Source organism: Saccopteryx leptura, chromosome 3 (assembly GCF_036850995.1).
Source record: "Saccopteryx leptura isolate mSacLep1 chromosome 3, mSacLep1_pri_phased_curated, whole genome shotgun sequence".
Lineage (NCBI taxonomy): Eukaryota > Metazoa > Chordata > Mammalia > Chiroptera > Emballonuridae > Saccopteryx > Saccopteryx leptura.
In genome coordinates this window covers 127,210,145-127,229,883 of record NC_089505.1, presented here as the reverse complement: position 1 = coordinate 127,229,883, position 19,739 = coordinate 127,210,145, and the positions used below count along the sequence as shown (strand labels likewise).

At 44.1% G+C, this 19,739-nt stretch overlaps 2 protein-coding genes and 1 long non-coding RNA gene across 8 annotated transcripts; 2 read left to right on the top strand and 1 right to left on the bottom strand.

Annotated features, from left to right (window-relative positions):
- Positions 1–1,009: 1,009 nt before the first annotated feature.
- Positions 1,010–9,765, top strand: MAGOH (mago homolog, exon junction complex subunit). The gene is made up of 5 exons (XM_066372175.1): positions 1,010–1,194; positions 3,258–3,316; positions 5,384–5,494; positions 7,285–7,367; positions 9,523–9,765. The coding sequence occupies exons 1-5, from the start codon at positions 1,107–1,109 to the stop codon at positions 9,620–9,622; spliced, it is 441 nt and encodes a 146-aa protein (XP_066228272.1). The 5' UTR covers positions 1,010–1,106; the 3' UTR covers positions 9,623–9,765.
- Positions 9,766–11,919: 2,154 nt separating this feature from the next.
- Positions 11,920–13,018, bottom strand: LOC136400150 (uncharacterized). The gene is made up of 2 exons (XR_010750258.1): positions 12,906–13,018; positions 11,920–12,037 (listed from the first exon to the last, which is right to left on the bottom strand). It is a non-coding gene; the product is annotated as an uncharacterized lncRNA (long non-coding RNA).
- On the top strand, positions 12,862–18,716 carry CZIB (CXXC motif containing zinc binding protein). Of its 6 annotated transcripts, none has more exons than XM_066376301.1 (8): positions 12,862–12,970; positions 13,177–13,260; positions 14,369–14,425; positions 15,107–15,188; positions 15,377–15,408; positions 16,565–16,642; positions 17,455–17,520; positions 18,453–18,716. In XM_066376301.1, exons 1-8 carry the CDS (start codon positions 12,965–12,967, stop codon positions 18,528–18,530), a joined length of 483 nt encoding a protein of 160 aa, XP_066232398.1. In that variant the 5' UTR covers positions 12,862–12,964; the 3' UTR covers positions 18,531–18,716. The 6 variants fall into 6 exon arrangements, with proteins under 6 accessions (XP_066232398.1, XP_066232399.1, XP_066232402.1 ...); XM_066376305.1 differs by having other exon boundaries at positions 12,863–12,975; positions 13,177–13,250; XM_066376306.1 differs by having other exon boundaries at positions 12,864–12,970; positions 13,177–13,250.
- The last annotated feature ends 1,023 nt before the right edge of the window (positions 18,717–19,739 follow it).

The window sequence follows — 19,739 nt, the reverse complement described above, 5'->3', positions numbered from 1 at the left end:
AGCATCAGTATTTTGTAGATGCTCCAAAGTGATTCCACTATGTAGCCAGGGCTGAGAAATCACTGCTGCATAAGCTGATGTCTGGGGAGTGGGAGAGCAAATATTCAACTTAACTTGCACTCATGGCACCTACTCCAGAGACTGGTGAGGTAGAAAGGGAAAGGTAGAAATCAGGGGTAGAAAGAGAGAAAATTGGGAATAAATGTGGGCAAGTTAATTTCAGGGACACAGCAATCTCCATTGTGGATTCAGAAAATGCATCACTGAAAACTCACACCTAACCAGCAAAGTCAGGTCGGAGCCAACTTTTGACACGTATGCTGTCATGCACTGGTTTTGGGAAGTCTGGTCATTTAACCCCATTTTACTGTTGTTGAGACAACCTAGGTCCAGAAGCAGTGAGAGATTTTGTCTGACTCACACAAGAGGGATATCTTTGAAATGGAGTTTGAACCTGGAGGGATGGCAGGGTTCAGGATGTTCAGCCTAAAATCTTTATTTATTTATTTATTTATTTATTCATTTTTTTAGAGAGGAGAGAAAGAGAGAGAGAGGGAGAGAGAAAGAAAGGAGGTAGGAGCAGGAAGCATCAACTCCCATATGTGCCTTGAACAGACAAGTGCAGGGTTTCAAACTTAACCAGTGACCTCAGCATTCCAGGTCAACGCTTTATCCACTGCGCCACCACAGGTCCAGCCTAAAGTCTTAGGATCCAGTCTAAAATCTTAAAGCGAGGTCTGCAGACCCCCTCGCCCAGGCCCTGAAGTCCTGTGAACTCCGACCTCACCGCTAGGAGAATGCCTACAAATAAACCTCAGTCATGTTTCAGCGGCAGACTGAGGGGGTGTGACTACTTTCCAGCCTCGTGCTGAGGGGGCGTGGCTGCGCTGACCCCGCCTCCGAGTGTAAGAGGCCGCCTTTCAAGCGAGAGGGGCGGGGCAGCCTTGCCCTTACAGCCGGGAGGGGGCGCGAGAGGAGCTTCTTCGCTACGGAGAAGGCGTTCCTTTTACGTCACTTCCGCGCGCCGCCCTAACGTGTCTATCGGGCGCGTACAGCGGCGGCTCGTTTTGCAATTAAAGTTCGGTCTCCGTGGCCTTTTGCGAGACATGGAGAGTGACTTTTATCTGCGTTACTACGTGGGTCACAAGGGCAAGTTCGGCCACGAATTCCTGGAATTTGAGTTCCGACCCGATGGTAAGAACTGTCTCCCGCCCCCCTAGAGCGAGGACTAGGCCTGGGGGCAAGCGCAGGGCGGCCGGGGGTCCGGAATGTGCGGGGAACTAGAAGAGGAAGAAACGGGCCTGGAGCGAACACTCTGTGTCCGCCCCACTGGTTCTTTTTGTCCGTGTGCAGGGGCTTATGTTTAGTGACATTTTTTTTTACCAGAGTGCTTCATTCAGTAAACATCGATTGAACGCCCAGCTTGTGTTAGGCTCTGTTCCACAGTCTTGGATACAGAGGTGAACGATGATAGACAAACTTCCTCATTCGTGGAATTTGTATTCTAGGGCTTGGAGAAAAATCATAAATAAAAACGATTTCAAATAGTGATGAATGGTTAGAAAATACGACAAAATGATGGAATAATTGCTGGTGGGCTGGTTTTAAATAGGGTGGCCGAAAGTTCTCTTGAAAAGGGGATTTTTGAACTGAGCCTGATTGACAAGAAGGAGCCAGCCTTTTTGTGAGAAGCTCAAAAAGAATTCTAGCCAGAGGGAGTATCAGAGTCAGGGCCATAGGGCAGGGTGAGCTAGGCAAATTTCAGGTGGCTAACGTGGCTGTAGAGCAGTGAGCTCTGGGGAGAATAGGAGATGTGGGATAAGTAAGCAGTGGTCACACCTGTAGGTCTTTGTAGCCATGTTAAAGAGTTTGTGTTTTATTCTAAGTGCAGCAGGAAGCAATTGAACAGTTTTAAGCAGAGAAAAGATGTGATCCATTCTTGAAAATATATTCTAATTATCGGGTACGGAATGAGCAGAAGTGGAAACAGGACTATGTATTAGGAGACAGTTAACAATTGTCCAGACAGAAGGGATGTTGGTTGGGACTAGGGTGAGAGTAAAAGTGGAGAGAAGGATTTAGGATACTGTTAAGGGCAGAACCAATATGACTTTGTCAGTTATAGGATTTAGGGAGGAGGAACAGTGGTGAAGGAAAAGGAATCAAAATAAGGTCACAAAGATGAATCTGACAAGCAACATTTCTGAAGGAAATAGACTTGTAAACAGTGACACAGTATATTAGGTGCTGTGGTAGAAACAGAAGGGACCCTGGGAGCAGAAAGAAGGCACCTAATCTAGCCTAAGGGTTCAGAGGCTTCCTTATTAAAATGAGAGAAGGGGGGTGTGAGTTTTTAGTAACTGTAGGAGTTATTCAGGCAGATAAGAGTTAGGAACATTTTGGACAGCATTAACGGCAAAGAGGCTGAAAACCAAAAAGTACATGGGATGCTTCTGTTGCAGGAGTGTGCATGGAAAAGCAGGCAGGGGCTCTGCTTTGCAGTATGCCATGTGGATTTGGATTTTATCAGGAAGGCAGTGAGAAGTCATTGTCAGTATCAACATACTAGAGTAACCTAAGCAGAGCCATCTGTTACTACATCACTTTGTCCAGTGTGTGGCGAATGAACTGAAAGGAAAGAGTCTTGAGGCAGAGAGTGCAGTGAAGCATCAATTAATTAGGTGATTTTATCTTCTCCTACCCACCATTTACGCAGTTTAGCCTGTTGAATACACATATGTGCAAAGGGCCTTGTTTACCAAATGTGCTAAGTAATAAAACCACAACTTTTCCATAACAGAAATAGGTCAGAATGTTGCAATGACAAGATAATATATTTATATGTAAACAGCATTTTACAGTTTTCAAAAGGCTTTCACAACTCATTTAGCTTCAGGATGCTGTGTGTACAAATAAGTTACCAGTTACTATACCTGTTTTTAGCCAAGGATATTAACCTGCAGAGATATGATTTGCCAGAGTCACAAAAGAATCTGCCTCTGTTTTTTCTCACACCTCAGCTACCTTTTGCAAGAACTAATTCAGCTTCAGCTGTATTTTTGGCTGAGGCTATTTAGTAGCCTAAAATAAATTGAAAAAATGTATTGTTGAAGCACTAAAAGTGTAAATATTAAAATGTTAGACACTTGAGGGAAAGTTAGAATACATTTTAAGCAACAGTTGATAGTCTTAGTAAGTTAATGATGGTTTATTCATGTTTTTATTATATATTGAATTTGTTTTTTGCTCCTCAACAGGGAAATTGAGATATGCCAACAACAGCAATTACAAAAATGATGTCATGATCAGAAAAGAGGTAATGAGCCTTCTGAGAGCCTTTCATTCATTATAGTTTAGCCTTTTTTGCTGTTCTTTCTGGGAGTAGTATTGAAAGATAAAGATACGATAGAACAGACATGTCTATAGCAGCTTCTAAAGTTTTATTTCCTTTTTTTAATGTTTATTTTATTGAGAGAGAAGAAGGGGGAAAGAGAGAGACAGAGACAGGAACATTGATCTGTTCCTGTATGTGGCCTGACTGGGGATTGAACCGGCAACCTCTGTGCTTCAGGACGATGCTCTAACCAACTGAGCTGTCCATCCAGGGCCTAAAGTTTTTCTCAGATATTTTTATAGATTTTTTTGTTTGTTTTGTTTTTTTACAAAACTTAATCACTTACTGGTGATTATTTGAAGTCTTGTATATCTTGATTTGAAACCTGAATATGATGCTTACTAACCATATGACCTTGGACAAATTCCCTGGATGAACTTGATAAATTGAGTTTCTTCATCAGCAAAAACAAATAATAAGGTCTATCCCCCATTCAGAGTGTTTGTTATTGTCCCTGGTGCATAGCATTCATTAGAGCTCTTTCATTTGCATTTGAATGGGAAAGGGAGCATGGAAAACAGTTTAACGTTATTAAATGCATGTTAGATGCCAGTCATGCCACTGAATATTTTATATACATGATCTTATTTAACCTTGATTATAAGTCTGGGTGATGGGTAGTATTAGATATTCTTTACAGATAAGACCTTGAAGGCTAAGATATTAATTAATTCTGGGACTTGTTTAAAGTCAGCCTGCTAGAAAGAGATAGAGCAGGAAGTCAAGCCTACCTCTGTCAAGTCCATGTGCTTTATTTTGGTGTGATTTCTACCAGTCTTCATCAGAGCTACTCTTTCCTTTTAACCACTTTGTCACATTTGAAAATATCTTGTCAATATATTTTCATGCTTTTATATTTAGCAGTCAGGTTTTTGTGTGTTTTTTTGGTTTTTTATTTTTTACAGAGACAGAGTCAGAGAGAAGGATAGATAGGGACAGGCAGACAGGAACAGAGAGATGAGAAGAATCAATCATTAGTTTTTCGTTGCGCATGCAACACCTTAATTGTTCATTGATTGCCTTTTCATACGTGCCTTGACCACGGGCCTTCAGCAGACCGAGTAAACCAGGAGTCCCCAAACTACGGCCCGCGGGCCGCGTGCGGCCCCCTGAGGCCATTTATCCGGCCCCCGCCGCACTTCCGGAAGGGGCACCTCTTTCATTGGTGGTCAGTGAGAGGAGCATAGTTCCCATTGAAATATTGGTCAGTTGGTTGATTTAAATTTACTTGTTCTTTATTTTAAATATTGTATTTGTTCCTGTTTTGTTTTTTTTACTTTAAAATAAGATATGTGCAGTGTGCATAGGGATTTGTTCATAGTTTTTTTTTATAGTCCGGCCCTCCAATGGTCTGAGGGACAGTGAACTGGCCCCCTGTGTAAAAAGTTTGGGGACCCCTGGAGTAAACCCTTGCTCGAGCCAGCAACCTTGGGCTCAAGCTGGTGAGCTTTTGCTCAAACCAGATGAGCCTGCACTCAAGCTGGCGACCTCGGGGTCTTGAACCTGGGTCTTCCGCATCCCAGTCCGACGCTCTATCCACTGCGCCACCGCCCAGTCAGGCTATTTAGCAGTCAGTTTATTGTTTACACACACGTCAGCATCCACTTTTTTTTTTTTACATAAACTAATACGTAACGTGTATTTAAAAGACATGTCTCTGCTCTTTAGAAGTATGTCATGTAGTTAAGAATAACCAGGGTTACTCACAAATCTTTCGTTTTGGGTTTAGGTGTGAGTTGAGTGTGTAGGCAGAGTGAAGGTCCATGTGAACAAGATGTGCCAAGAAGTAGAAACAGATATATGGGGGACTGAGTCATTGGGCACTTCTGACCCTGCCCTCTTTAGCGTGCAGGTCAAGCCTAAGTGTCTTCCCATTTGCTGAGGTTCCAGAAATAAGTTTTCAGGAGCAGTCTCTAGTTTTAATCACTATATGAGGCAAAACACTGCTTAGGAATACAACTGAAATTCTGTGTTTTAAATTGCTTTCAGGCTTACGTACATAAAAGTGTGATGGAGGAACTGAAGAGAATAATTGATGACAGTGAAATAACCAAAGAGGATGATGCCTTATGGCCTCCTCCTGACCGAGTAGGCCGGCAGGTGAGTGTTTTAGCAACTGTCCACAGTGCAGAAATCTTACAAATAAGATAAGTTGATTGCTCTGCGTATGACATGGAATCAATCCTCCACTTGTGCAAATTCCCATGTGCATTGTGGAGCCCTGCACAAAGCAGTTTACCAGCTTGATCTAAGGAAGCAGTAATCCCACAGGGAGGAACAGAGAAGGCAGGAAGTGCTGCTGACCACATAGAGCCCAGCCCTGAATTTTTTCTTGTGACTCCCGTCCTCCTCGTCTCAGTTTTTGCTGTCTACCTTACTTACTAACTACTATAGACAAAGTATTGTGAGGCTACAAAGATAAATAGGACGTAGTTATTTCAGCAGTCTAATGGGAGGAAAATTATGCAAGCAACTAAATATATGAGAGATTGTTCTTAACCTCACCTGCTTCCTTCCTGATCCAGAGTTCTGATTGATTTCCTTGTTTTGACTCTTGTTTTGACGAGCCCATTTTTCCATCCTAAAGCCAGAGTAATCGTTTTTGTTTTAAGATTTTATTTATTGATTTTAGAGAGAGGAAAGAGAGGAGGGGGAAGCATCAATTTGTAGTAGTTGCTTCTCGTATGTTCCTTGACCGGGCAAGCCTAGGGTTTGGAACCGGCAACCTCAGCATTCCCAGTCAACGTTTTATCCACTGCGCCACCACAGGTCAGGCATAGAGTAATCTTTTAAAATGTAAATTTGTTTATGTACAGAGGTCTTCAAATAACATTTCATTCAATATGGTTTCCTTACGACTTTGATGAGATGCCATACAAACTTAACTGTTGTTTCTCTCAATTAGCCTGTGATAATATTGGTTTTGTTATGCTATGTCATTTGACTTAAAGTCACAGAATCAATCAACACTGATTTTTAAATTCCTCAGTAGCTTCCTATGGCATTTAGAATGAAATCCAAACTCCTACTTTATCTTCTACTCTCACAATCTCTGGCTGTGTTCAGACCTCACTGGCCTTATTTCTTTTCTTCACACATATTTGTTCTTAGTTTAGGACCTTTGTATTTGCTACATGCTGCCGGAATATTCTACTCGAGACTGTCTTTATTATTGAGGTCTTCATATGTAACTTTTTAAGGGATGTCTTATCTGTCCATCAAATCTAAAATGCCCCTCCCCATCATTTAAAAAAAATTTTGTTTTATTGTCTTCATACCATTTATTATCTGAACTTGTCCATGTTGCTCAGAGAGGTTAGATTCTTGGTATTTGTGAAACATAGACTGTTAACTACCAAAACTCACATACAAAACAATTATGCAGTTTCTTCCAAATCTCAGATAGGGGAGCCTAGGTCTTAACCAAAATTTGATTTATCTCTTTGTTTCTAGTACCTAGCACAGCAGTGCTCAGAGTGAAGTGGTCTTGTTTATGTGTAGTAGATCAGTGGTCCCCAACCTTTTTTGGGCCACAGACCGGTTTAATGTCAGAAAATATTTTCACGGACCAGCCTATCGGGTGGGATGGATAAATGTATGACGTGACCGAGACAAGTGTCAAGAGTGAGTCTTAGACAGATGTAACAGAGGGAATCTGGTCATTTTTTAAAAATAAAACATCGTTCAGACTTAAATATAAATAAAACAGAAATAATGTAAGTTATTTATTCTTTCTCTGCGGACTGGTACCAAATGGCCCATGAACTGGTACCAGTCCGCGGCCCCGGGGTTGGGGACCACTGTAGTAGATGACCCCCCCCCCCCATGTGCTTAATGAAAAAATCTAGTTCGGCTGGACTTAATTATTATTATTTTTTTAATGTTTCTAGGAGCTTGAAATTGTCATTGGAGATGAACACATTTCTTTCACAACATCAAAAATTGGTTCACTTATTGATGTCAATCAGTCCAAGTAAGTGTACATGATTCTTATATCCAGATGTGTCTATTTTGCAGCAGTTTGATATGAAACCCTTAACTAAATTGGGACCATTATGGTAAGATCTGGTACAGATGCAAAACAGAAGGGATCAGCTTTGTCCCTCTCCGTGGGGAGAGAGACTAAGTTATTTTCAAGGGCTTGCTCCTATTGCTTTTAATGTTTTATCCAATTATTACTAATAGTAGCTTCTCAGTGACACACAGAGTAATGCAACAGGAGCAGCCAAAGTGGGTAAGAATCTGTCCAGAGCAGAAAAATGAAATATGCCAAAATAAGTGCTTGAGATCAACTGTAGTGTCACTGAGTCTAGCCTTCCTCAGTGTTAGTTATTCAGACTGGCACATCTTAAAGTCTGGCTTGGGTGAAACTTGAAATTACTTGGAATATAAATTAAAAAATTTGTGTTGTCAGTAGGGCAAATTATAAAGTTGAGACATAAATCTGTATGCTGCAGAGTCCTCAGAATTGAAAACCTCTTTGGCTGTTGTGTTTTGAGGATTTGGGATTAGATAGGGCTCACTTTTAGTACATGGTGGGCATAATTGTCTTCCTTTGGATAGTTTCTTTGTTCTTAGCCAGTTATGCCATAGTAACCTTCATCCTCTTGGTCCTGACTAGTACCACTTAAAAAAAAAGTTTCCCTAATTCTGAAACTAATACATACTCATTATAGACTATAAAGGAAATATAGAAAAGTAAGAGGAAAAAAGCTTGACCAATGGTGGCACAGTGGATAGAACATCATCCTAGGACATTGAGGTCCAGGTTTGAAACCCCAAGGCTCACCAGCTTGAGCATGCAGTCACCAACTTGAGTGGGGGATCATCAATGTGATCCTGTGGTCGCTAGCTTGAAGCCCAAGGGTGCTGGCTTGAGCAAGGGGTCACTGGCTCAGCTAGAGCTCCCTAGTCAAGGCACGTTTGAGACACAATCAGTGAACAACTAAAGTACTATAACTACAAATTGATGCTTCTCATCTCTCCCTTTCTCTTTATCTCTCTCATGCATGCTATTAAAAGGGATGTATCTTATTCCTTTTTCTGTGCGTTAAACCCCTCCTCTCTCTAAAATGAATAAATAAAATCTTGAATAAAAAAAAGAATATGGGCCCTGGCCGGTTGGCTCAGTGGTAGAGTGTCGACCTGGCATGTGGAAGTCCTGGGTTCGATTCCTGGCCAGGGCACATAGGAGAAGTGCCTATCTGCTTCTCCACCCTTCCCCCTCTCCTTTCTCTCTCTCTCTCTCTCTCTCTCTCTCTCTCTCTCTCTCCCCCTCCCACAGCCAAGGCTCCATTGGAGCAAAGTTGGCCCAGGTGGTGAGGATGACTCCATGGCTTCCGCCTCAGGCGCTAGAATGGCTCCGGTTGCAATGGAGCAACGCCCCAGATGGACAGAGCATCGCTCCCTGGTGGGCATGCTGGGTGGATCCCGGTCCGGTGCATGCGGGAGTCTGTCTCTCTGCCTCCCTCCCTGCTTCTAACTTCAGAAAAATACAAAAAAATAAAAATAAAAAAGAATATGTAGTTTTTTTAAAACCACAGATAACATTTAGATCAACAGTATTTTATTTTAAAGACATGGCTGAGAGCCATCGACCTTGGGGTATTGAACTGCCAACCTCAATATTCCAGATTGACACTTGATCCACTACACAACCACTGGTCAGGCAATGATCTTCTAAAGCATTTCCCCATTTAAAAAATACCGTATCATTTTAAATTACCTCATCATATTCTATTTTAATATGGAGCATAGAGCCTTTTCCTCCTTTTTTGGATACTTTGTTGTTTTCCGAGTTTTAATTCTGTAAATACTTCATGAGTAATATTTTGTTATATAATCTGGGTTATTAAGTAGTATTATCGTGCCTGACCTGTGGTGGCGCAGTGGATAAAGCGTCCACCTGGAAATGCTGAGGTCGCAGGTTCGAAACCCTGGGCTTGCCTGGTCAAGGCACATATGGGAGTTGATGCTTCCTGCTCCTCCCCCCTTCTCTCTCTCCTCTCTCTCTCCCCCCCCCTCCTTTCTAAAAAATGAATAAATAAAAAAATTTTAGAAAAAAAAAATAGTATTATCGTGCCATTTTTCCTCAGTTTTTTAAACATTTGTTTTCCTTTTCATTTTAGGGACCCAGAAGGCTTACGAGTATTTTATTATCTTGTCCAGGACCTGAAGTGTTTGGTCTTCAGTCTTATTGGATTACACTTCAAGATTAAACCAATCTAGGTTGAATATTGGTATGGACACAAGGGGAGATAGGAGTAGCTATTTTTAAGTACCATTATCAAGAAATTTTTGTGTATATGAGGGCAATTTTTTTTTATAAACTATAAAATGATTGTGTTTAATAAATACATAACAAAATGCAATTTTTATTGTTTTATATAAAGATCTAAATGTGTGAACTCTTCTCAGTTACTTTTTAAAACACTTAGCATCTTGTTTGATATATTGCCCCAAAATCTAATTGAGTCAACTCTATAGGTGTAACTACCAATTCACAGGAAATAAAATAAGGAAACACATTAAATCCTGATTAGGCACTGGCACAGTGGATAGAGCATCATCAGCCTGGGATGCAGAGAACCCAGGTTTGAAACCCTGAAGTCACCAGCTTGAGTGCGAGCTCATCCGGCTTGAGTGCTAGGTCGCTGACTTGAGCGCAGAGGTTGCTAGCTTTGAGCCCAAGATCACTGGCTTGAGCAAGGGGTTAATGGCTTTGCTGGAGGCCCCTGGTCAAGGCACATAGGAGAAAGCAATTGAACTAAGATGCTGCAATGAAGAATTGATGCTTCTCATCTCTCTCCCTTCCTGTCTGTCCCTCTCTCACAATAAATGAATGAATGAAACACATTAAAAACTACAATAAACTACAATGGAGTTCAATTAGCAATATCCAGAGAAAACTCCAGGGCAAAGGGTCTGGTTTCTTCAATAAAGAAATTGCAAACAGCCCTGGCCAGTTGGCTCAGCGGTAGAGCATTGGCCTGGTGTGGATATCCCGGGTTTGATTCCTAGTCAAGGCACACAGGAGAAGCAAACATGTGCTTCTCTACCCCTCCCCTGTCCCTCTCTCCCCTCCCCTCCTCTCCTGCAGCCATGGTTGGAATGGGCAACCAATTTAGCACCCTTATGCTGACCATGGCCTTGCCTCAGGCACTGAAATAGCTTATTGCCAAGCAACAGAGCAGCTGCCCCAGATAGAGCATCACCCTGTAGGGGGCTTGCCAGGTGGATCCCAATCTGGGCAGATGCAGGAATCTGTCTCTGCCTCCCTGCCTCTCACGTAATTAAAAAATTAGAATTAAAAAATGCAAACATGTTGGGAATATGGAGGAGGGGGGATGCATTCGGGGCAACACTAGAATCTATGTAAATACAATAAAAATTAAAATGCAAACAAAAATGGAGCAGGAACCTATAGATTAAAGGAAATTTAAGAGACAATACAATGTATGGATTCCATTTGGATAGTGAGTCAAATTTTTTTCATTGAAATCGTGGAAATTTAAACACTGGATATTTGATATTAATGAAATATTGTTAATTTTGTAGGTGTAAAATGGTATTGTTGGATTTTTCTCCAGCTTTATTGATATAATAGATTGGGTTTTAAAAATCATCTTTTATAGATATAGCTATAGCTTTTTTAGTATGAGAAAAAACTTTTATGGGATAAAATGCTTAGTCTCAGTCAAGTTTTCCAATACATTTAAAAATCGTAATACCAACATCTATTAAGAACTGAGCCCTAATGGGTACAGACAGTATGAAAATACTATGCAAGTAGATCTATAGGAACTTTTTCTTGTTGCTAAATCCCTTAGGCCAGGAGTCCCCAAACTACGGCGCTGGCTGCATGCGGCCCCCTGAGGCCATTTATCCAGCCTCTCCGCACTTCTGGAAGAAGCACCTCTTTCATTGGTCATTGAGAGGAGCACATTGACCATCTCATTAACCAAAAGCAAACCCATAGTTCCCATTGAAATACTGGTCAGTTTGTTGATTTAAATTTACTTGTTCTTTATTTTAAATATTGTATTTGTTCCCGTTTTGTTTTTTTACTTTAAAATAAAGATATGTGCAGTGTGCATAGGGATTTGTTCATAGTTTTTTTTATAGTCCGGCCCTCCAACGGTCTGAGGGACAGTGAACTGGCCCCCTGTGTAAAAAGTTTGGGGACCCCTGCCTTAGGCAAACCGCTGTTTGAACAGATTGTGGACACTGAAAGGAATCACGGCTTAATAAGTCATTTGTGGAGAAGTGATTGGCCAAAGCTCCATCCTTCAAGACAGGCCAACTTCCAACAAGGTCTCCAGTCTTCTGACTCAAGCTAGTGCTCCCACCATTCCCAACACAAGCATACCCTACTCTGCCTCCTTCAAAGATAAGGAAGCAAGCAGGTTAGGTGTAGATCTGGAGATGTCAGGGTTCCTGACTACACAAGGGTATTTGAGGCAATGAAGCAAGCTGGTAAATATTAAAAACTAACTCCAAGCAGAAAAAAAGCAGACAAAAAATAGTCATTCCAAAAATTTTAAGTGAGAGGAAGGGAGAGACAGACTCCCACATGCACCCCACCGGGATACACCTGGCAAACCATCTAGGGCTGATGCGGATCAACGCAGCTATCCTCAGCGCCTGGGGGAGGGGAAGAAAAGCAAATGGTCACTTTTCATGTGTCCCCGACTGGGGATGGAAGCCCAGACGTCGTCTGCACGCCTGGCTGATGCTCTATCCATTGAGCAAAGCAGCCAGGGCTGGTCATTCCAAATTTTAATTGATAGTGAGGAGCTCAGGCGGCTTTAAGTCTGGGGGCTCTAGGAATCTTAGACGGGCTCTCCTTGTAATGTTCACTGCGCCTGTATGGTCTCGGGTGTAAGATGGCAGGTAAAACAAGGCTCAGTACATGTATAAGGATAAAGGAGATGGGAGCCCAGAGAAGAGCCAGCTAAGGGGGAGTGTCCAGTCTTGGGGACCTCCATGAGGACGAGTGCACGGGGCAACTCTCTCAAAACCAGTCTCAAGGGGTAAAGAGGAAGAAGCAGTTTTGAGAAGAAAAAGGCCCCATCCTCCAAATCTGTGAAGCTAGCCCTGGGCAAGGAGAACCGATGTGATCCAAGGAGCCTCGGAGGGCAGGCAGGGACCAAGCGGGGAGTTGGGTAAGGGACGGCAGAGCAGTGAAGAGCCAGGAAAGAGGACTGAGGGGCAGGAAGGAGTTTGCTGCGGTAACGCTCAGACTAGCTTAATGCCGGCTCAGGAGCCGCGTTCACCAGGAATTACTGATTACCGGAGACAGGCCAACTGCGAACTCGAAGTATCTCCATTTTCTTCACCTAACGGGGAAAAAAAGAGAGGGGGAGGGGGAGAGGAAGAGAGAGGGAGAGAGAGGGGGAGAGGGGGAGAAGGGAGAGAGAAGCCTTGCGTGCGCCGGAAGGAGCGGCGCGCAGAGACCCGCCCCTCGCCCCTCCCGACGCTAGCCCGCCAAGGGTGTGCAGGCGGCGCTCGCTGTTTACGACGGGCCGGAAAGTAGGGACCGCAGCCAGCGACAGGCTGAGCTGGGCCACCATGGGGGTGAGGTGGGGCCGCGCCGCTTGCTGGGACCGGGCGGTGGCGCGAATCTGGACGTGGGTGCTCGGGCCAGGAGTGATTGAGGGCAGTGGGTTCACGCTGAACAAGAGTGGAGAGGCTGCGCTCCTGGCGGGATGGCGGGGTTGGGGCTAGGAGTATGAACGCGCAGGCGCGTTTAATGGCGGCGCTCTCGCCCTCTCTCTCCTCAGAAAATTGCGCTGCAGCTTAAAGCCACGCTGGAGAACGTCACTAACCTCCGGCCAGTGGGGGAGGACTTCCGGTGGTACCTAAGGGTGCGGCTGAGGGGCGGTGCCGTGCGGGGAAGGGGGAGGAGCGCCCAGAGGCTGTGGGCACTTCGAGGTTCCGGGAGGGGGCGCCGGGGGCCAGAGGTGGATTTAAACCTCTGAAGGGCTCCGCAAAACCCCAACTTTATACTTTTTCTAATGACACCGTTTGGTTTCATATGTGCAGTTTTAACATTAACAGTACATAATATTTTTTATTTATTTAAAAATATGGTTAATCATTAAGTGTTCTTTTTTTTATTCTTTCTGGGTAGAATTCTACGTTTGCTTTTTAACGTTTATTGGTTAATCCTTAATTGACACTGTCTTGGAATTCCTCTGTAATTTTTTTCTCCATTCAGTATTTTATGGTATGTGAACAAATGCTAAACAAAAGGCTACTTGAAGGGATATTGTGATTAGTTAGTAAGGAGAATAATTTCACCAGTTTTATTTGTTGATTGGTCTTATTGTGAAATCATTGAATTTTGTGCATGGCTCCACCCTTACTTCCCTACCCCACACTGGTAAATCAGGTACTACAGAGGCCCCCCTCATACCCAAGCAGTGTGAGGCCTTTCATATTCCCAGATCCCAGAGCTTTGACTCTGTTTTCCTTTTTGTCTTAATCTCAGCATCCTTCAGTAGCTGCAAAACCCTTTTCCCTTTCAGGAAGCCTCTGACCACCTTTAATTCCATGTATTTTGAAGCCCTAAGTGCTGGGGCTTATTTGGGGAATTGATGTGCTTTGGTTTCAGAAAGCACAGAGAAATAGAGTAACAACAGAGACCTACAGTCAGGGCTTGTAGGAACACAGAGTAAGCCCTAACCTAGCAGAGTGGGTTTGGGCTTGTTGAGACCATTTCTGTACCACATGAGCCTTGAATCCCCAGCTAGAATGAGCACTTTTTAGAGGAAGGTGGGGACACCGGCAGGAGAAGCACCTTGTCCTGTTCTTTACCCAGAGGTAGGTCTGCTTATGTCCTTGGTATAGCTGGCTGTTGGATGAGGTGATATTGCTGACAAGAAGGTAGATTATGAGCGCCTTCTCACCCTTCCCTTGGTGTGTCTGTCCAGCTGAGCTAACTACTTTACTAATATTCTTTTTTCCCCCAAGATGAAATGTGGCAACTGTGGTGAGATTTCAGAGAAGTGGCAATACATTCGGCTGATGGTAACTGCTCCCCACCACCACCATACTCGCATACAAATACTACATGTACATCACTAGGCAGGGATTTGGGGAATCCGTGACCCAACTCTCTCTGGTCTTTGGACTCTGCTTCTTGTGGTTTGGGAGGGCAGGCAACAGTGGGAACAACAGGCTTCTTTGGGATGTGAGGCAGAGTTCAAAATCAAGGGGAAGCCCTTTCCTTGGACTCAAGAATCCTCCCCAGGATTATTGGCCTAGGAAATTGCTGACCCTCTCTGGGTCTTTCTTGGTCTCTTCAAATGGGTAATAGTGGTGGACTGGGTCTCTTCAGGACCCTCTAATACAGGGGTCGGGAACCTATGGCTCGCGAGCCAGATGTGGCTCTTTTGATGGCTGCATCTGGCTCGCAGACAAATCTTTAATAAAAATAATGTTAAAAATATAAAACATTCTCATGTATTACAATCCATTCATTTCCTACCGCTCCTGTTTGTGGTTGCGGGTGGCTGGAGCCAATCACAGCTGTCCTCCAGGACAACACCAAATTTTTATTGGGTAATGCGTAATGTACACGGGTCGTTGTGTGGCTCTCACGGAATTACATTTTAAAATATGTGGTGTTCATGGCTCTCTCAGCCAAAAAGGTTCCCGACCCCTGCTCTAATAGATACATGACTAGAGGTTCTATTTACTCCTTGCTAGGACAGTGTGGCACTGAAGGGAGGCCGTGGCAGCGCCTCCATGGTCCAGAAGTGTAAGCTGTGTGCGAGGGAAAACTCCATAGGTAGGTCAGGCCGTGAATAATGATCTCTGCCAGGTTAGCCCCTAGCTTCCCAATACCAGACCAATAGCAGGCTCATGTTACCTGGGGGCCCAAGCTTCTGCAGCAGACTTTCCCAGAGCCACATCTGGGGGCCTGGGCTGGGGCCAGGGTATGGCCTCAAGTCGACTTTGTCCTCTGTTTTGTTTCAGAGATTTTGAGCAGCACCATCAAATCTTACAATGTAAGTTGCCTGCTGTGCCGTCAGGCATGGCGGGATTAAATCTAAGTTCGGAGCTAGGGGACCTCGGTTCTAGAGTTATAAGTGCTGGGCTGTGGGAGCTCAGCGGACCTCTGAGCCAACCTGGTCACTGAGGTTCCCTCATTGGGAGCACTGCCTTGTCTGGGTCTTAGGGGGTCCAGTGAGCTTTCTCTGAAACCATGGGTGGAACAGTCCTTTGACGTATACATCCTATCCTTGGTAATATCCATGTTATTAGGTAGTTTTACATTATGTATAACAAATTATCCAAAGGTGAAGGAGGGTGTGTGTGCTTTGGGTCTGTGTGTTTAAAGAAGGGCATTTAACTTATATTTATCCCTTCCTTATTTGGTATTTTTGACAAATTTCTATTTATGGCAAATTCTCAGGTTTGTCCTCAAGTTACAAGAAAAATCAGATGAGGACTTGCCCTCAAGGAAATCATAACCTAGTGGAAGAGACAGACTAGCAAACAAAAAACAAGCCAGGGTCAACAGAGGTGTCAGGCACATGGTTGGTGTACAGGAAATGATTTCAGGGTGAATGACAGAATGAGAGTAAATGTCTAGGCATGGCACTTGGTGTGTGTGGGCCCTTGGGTCAGGTAGGCATGAATTTCCTGCCTACACCACCTAGCTCGTAGATGTTCCCTCTACACGCAAATCACATTTCAAAGACTAAGTCAGCCCCCTGCCTTCACAGCATGGCAGATGATTACAAAGGCTGCAGCTAAGTGTGTTGGGGTTTGGATGATCTGGAGACTTTGTAGCTTAACATTCTTATTCATAATTATGATTTTGGTGATTTTATCTGCCATTACTGAGCATAGTGTTGGGTACTCTGCTGGGCACGTTACACGTATTTCAAGTTCTCAAAATAAACTTGTGGTTTCCTCAGCTCTATTTGATAGTCTCAGGCCCAGAGGGGAAGAAAGGCAGAGCTGTGCCTAACAACTGTGTCCAAGGTCTCATGGCGTGCAGGTGGCTAAGGCAGACTTCGTTCAAAAGGGCTTGAGTTGGTCCCAGGTCCTGTTCTGGGCTCACAGGGGCAGTAGAGACCTGCTTAGCAGGAAGGGTAGGGGCACTGGGGTTGTCCTGGGGCCCATTGGGCCTACCTCCTCAACATACTTTCTTTCTAGGCTGAAGACAATGAGAAGTTCAAGACGATAGTCGAGTTTGAATGCCGCGGCCTTGAACCAGTTGACTTCCAGCCCCAGGTGTGTGTGTCTTCCTGGGGAGCCTATACCTTTGTGGAGGGCATACAGCAAGTGAGAGTAGAACTTTGCTTCCTGTAGAGACCATGGCCTAGGACTTCTCTTCTCTAGGAATAATAACTGTTATTGTTACTGTTATTAAGTGCCTGCTATATGTTGGGCACAATTGCTGGTCACTTGTACATGTTCTTTAATCCTCACAGTGACCCTCTGAAGTTATTCATACTGTTTTTCAGGTGAGTAAAGAACTTGAGATTTTGCCACTTGTCCAGGGTAATACCGTTAATAAACAATAGAGCTGTAATTTGAAACCATGTCTGTCTGACTCCAGAGCCAGTGCTCATACCACTTTATTGGTGCAGGATCTTCACTTACAACACATCTTTGAGGTAGGCAGAAGAGACAGTATTGTCATCCCCATTCCATAAATAAGAAAACTAAGGTCCAGAGAGGGAAGTGACATGCCCAGATGGTAGATGGTTAGCAAAAGGCTGAGGCTAAGTGTACTAGGACCATTTGGATGATTGGTAGACTTTGTAGCTTATGACTGTCTTTCAGACACTCAGGTAGTGGAAGGGCTTACCCTACACCGCCTGCCTTCCGGTCCAGGGCCCTAATTGGAGGAATCACTCTTGTCCCGGGGCAGCTGCCAGGCCCTAGAAGCTCAGTAGTTATTCCAGAACAGCTGACAACACTTCATCTCTGTACCCTTTCCTGCAGGTGATATGAGAAAAGCCAGTTTCCCAGCCAGGCTCACCTGCCAGACCAGTGCCTCCTTTCTCCCAGACTAACCGCTGCCTTCCTTTCACTTTCAGGCTGGGTTTGCTGCTGAAGGTGTGGAGTCAGGAACAATCTTCAGTGACATTAATCTGCAGGAGAAGGTACAGGACTTAGGGGCCTTGCTGGGTGCTGTAGGGCACCTGGGGGAAGTTACCTTTCCTAATGAACAAGGCTCCTCAGTGGGAAGCTGACTGCTCATCTTTGTGCATTTCATTGGTGATTTTGGTGTTTATGATGGCACCAAGTGTAATGCTGAAGTTCTGTCTAGTGGTTCACATGCAAGAAGGCTGAGGAGTGCCTGCAGTAGAAAGTATGTATTAGATACGCTTTGTTCAGGCAGGAGTTATAATGCTGTTGACTGGTTGAGTTCAATTTTAATGACTCAACAATATATTTTAAAAGGTGTTTGTAAACAGGATCATATATAAAGAATCAAACATAAATGAGGTTATGTATGATTAGTTAAAAAAAAACATTATGATAAGATGCTCCCAGGAACCTAACCCTGTATTTTCCCTGGGAGCATTGGTTCATTCACTAATTCAGTGTTTGTGGTGACTATAGAACATAACTGCCACAAATAACGGAATCGACTGTATTCCTGGACATGGCACTACCTTATAGACAAGGAAACCTTGTGTTCAGGCCTTGAAGGAAGGACAAAAGCATTCAATTTGCATAGCTCATAATAATAACAGTAACTGGAATTTATTGAGCTCTTACATGTGCCTGGCAGTATGCTAAGTACTTTTACACTTTACCTCATTTGATTCTTTCAACATGATGTCTATTGTCCCTTTTAAAAATAGAGAACAGCACTGAGGATCAGAAGGGTCAAGTGACTTGCCCCAAATTGCAAAGCTAGAAGAGCTGGAATTCAGGCCTGAACAGTCTGGCTCTATTCTAGCTCATACTTGCTTATGAATGTCTGAATCAGAGCCCGAGCGAGGCCTTTTAAGTCCCTGTTCTCCATTCCACGTTGTACGAAGCTGCCTCGTGAGGCTACCACTGCCAACTCTGTTTTCTTCCACAGGACTGGACTGACTATGACGAAAAGGCTCAGGAGTCTGTGGGAATTTACGAGGTCACCCACCAGTTTGTGAAGTGCTGAACCCTCTTCCTGTACAACTTACCTCTAAGAACTGAGAAGAGACAGTGTGTCCCAAGCAGCAGAGCCCACTGAGGCTGGTCCCCTCGTTCCTTGTCTCCTGGCATCTGTCCAAGTCGTCACAATCTGCATGCTGGGCTTTGTCACAGATTCCCAAGCCCCAGCAATAAAGCCCATATTTGTGCTATATTCATGCGTGAAGGTAGAGTCAGGTAGCAGCCACTTCCTCCACAAGTAAGAATTCATGTTGGAGGTCTTTTACTGCTTCCTGATACCTTCCCACAATATAGAGTCTTACACCTGATCCAGTTTGTGAAATATGCAGGAGCACAAAGCTTCTAAGGACTCTCCAGCTCATGGGGAGTGGGCAGGTCAACCCAGAGAACCAAAGGTTTCAAGACCCAAGTACAAAGGAACAAAGTGTAGCTGAGCCTGTGGAATGATGCAGTGGGCCCAAAACTCTGCATTGATTGGCTTGGCTTTTAAGTAAATGCAGGCATCTGTTAGCTGGTGTCATCTCATATTTTAGGGACAGAAGAGACTATAAAGATCAGCTATCCAGTCCTGACATGAATCTGCTCCAAGATTCCAGCCAGGAAGTCATGTCTTTGCTCATTTGCTGTGTTGGGGCTATCTCCTATCATGGAGATCAGTATGAAAGTTCTTATGCCAAATCAGCCTCTATGCCCCAGTAGCTCCTGGTCCTGGTTTGACCCCTTTGTGATTACACTTCTGTGTGCTGCCCCAGACAGCCCTGTAGAGGTGTGAAGACAGCAGTCATGGACCTGGTTTCCTGGGTCTGAAGAACCGCTACACAGTGGACAGAGTTGTTAATGTGGTGTTTTTCTATCGCTGCCTCAGACGGGTCCACCAGAAAACCTGTTACATGAGACCTTATTTCTCCAGTATTCTGGAGCCTCTAATTATTTGGAAGTAAAATTAGTAGCTTCATTTTCTGAATGGCCCACTGGAGATGAGTCTGACAACTACTGGGCTGGTTGGGTGCTAGGAAGGGGATCCTATGATTTCAGGTGTCGGTGGCTGTGTCTAAGAGGTGTGAAGAGTGGTTCCCTGTGGGCCTGCTCTTCTCTGTAATAACAACAGCCTAATGCAGCCTGCCTTTAGTCAGCAGGCCTTCTAGCCCTCTATCCAGAGTCCAGTCCCCTGCCAGCTTGAAAGCAAGTAAGTGAAGCAATGGGCTGGTTAAGCAGC

Excerpts from the sequence above, each read along its gene's own strand:
- CZIB (XM_066376301.1), top strand. Across the intron at positions 13,261-14,368 it reads ACTTCCGGTGGTACCTAAGG|ATGAAATGTGGCAACTGTGG; the intron begins GTGCGGCTGAGG and ends TTTTCCCCCAAG. Across the intron at positions 17,521-18,452 it reads ACATTAATCTGCAGGAGAAG|GACTGGACTGACTATGACGA; the intron begins GTACAGGACTTA and ends TTTCTTCCACAG.
- MAGOH (XM_066372175.1), top strand. The coding sequence starts at position 1,107 with ATGGAGAGTGACTTTTATCTGCGTTACTACGTGGGTCACAAGGGCAAG. Across the intron at positions 1,195-3,257 it reads ATTTGAGTTCCGACCCGATG|GGAAATTGAGATATGCCAAC; the intron begins GTAAGAACTGTC and ends GCTCCTCAACAG. Across the intron at positions 3,317-5,383 it reads ATGTCATGATCAGAAAAGAG|GCTTACGTACATAAAAGTGT; the intron begins GTAATGAGCCTT and ends AATTGCTTTCAG.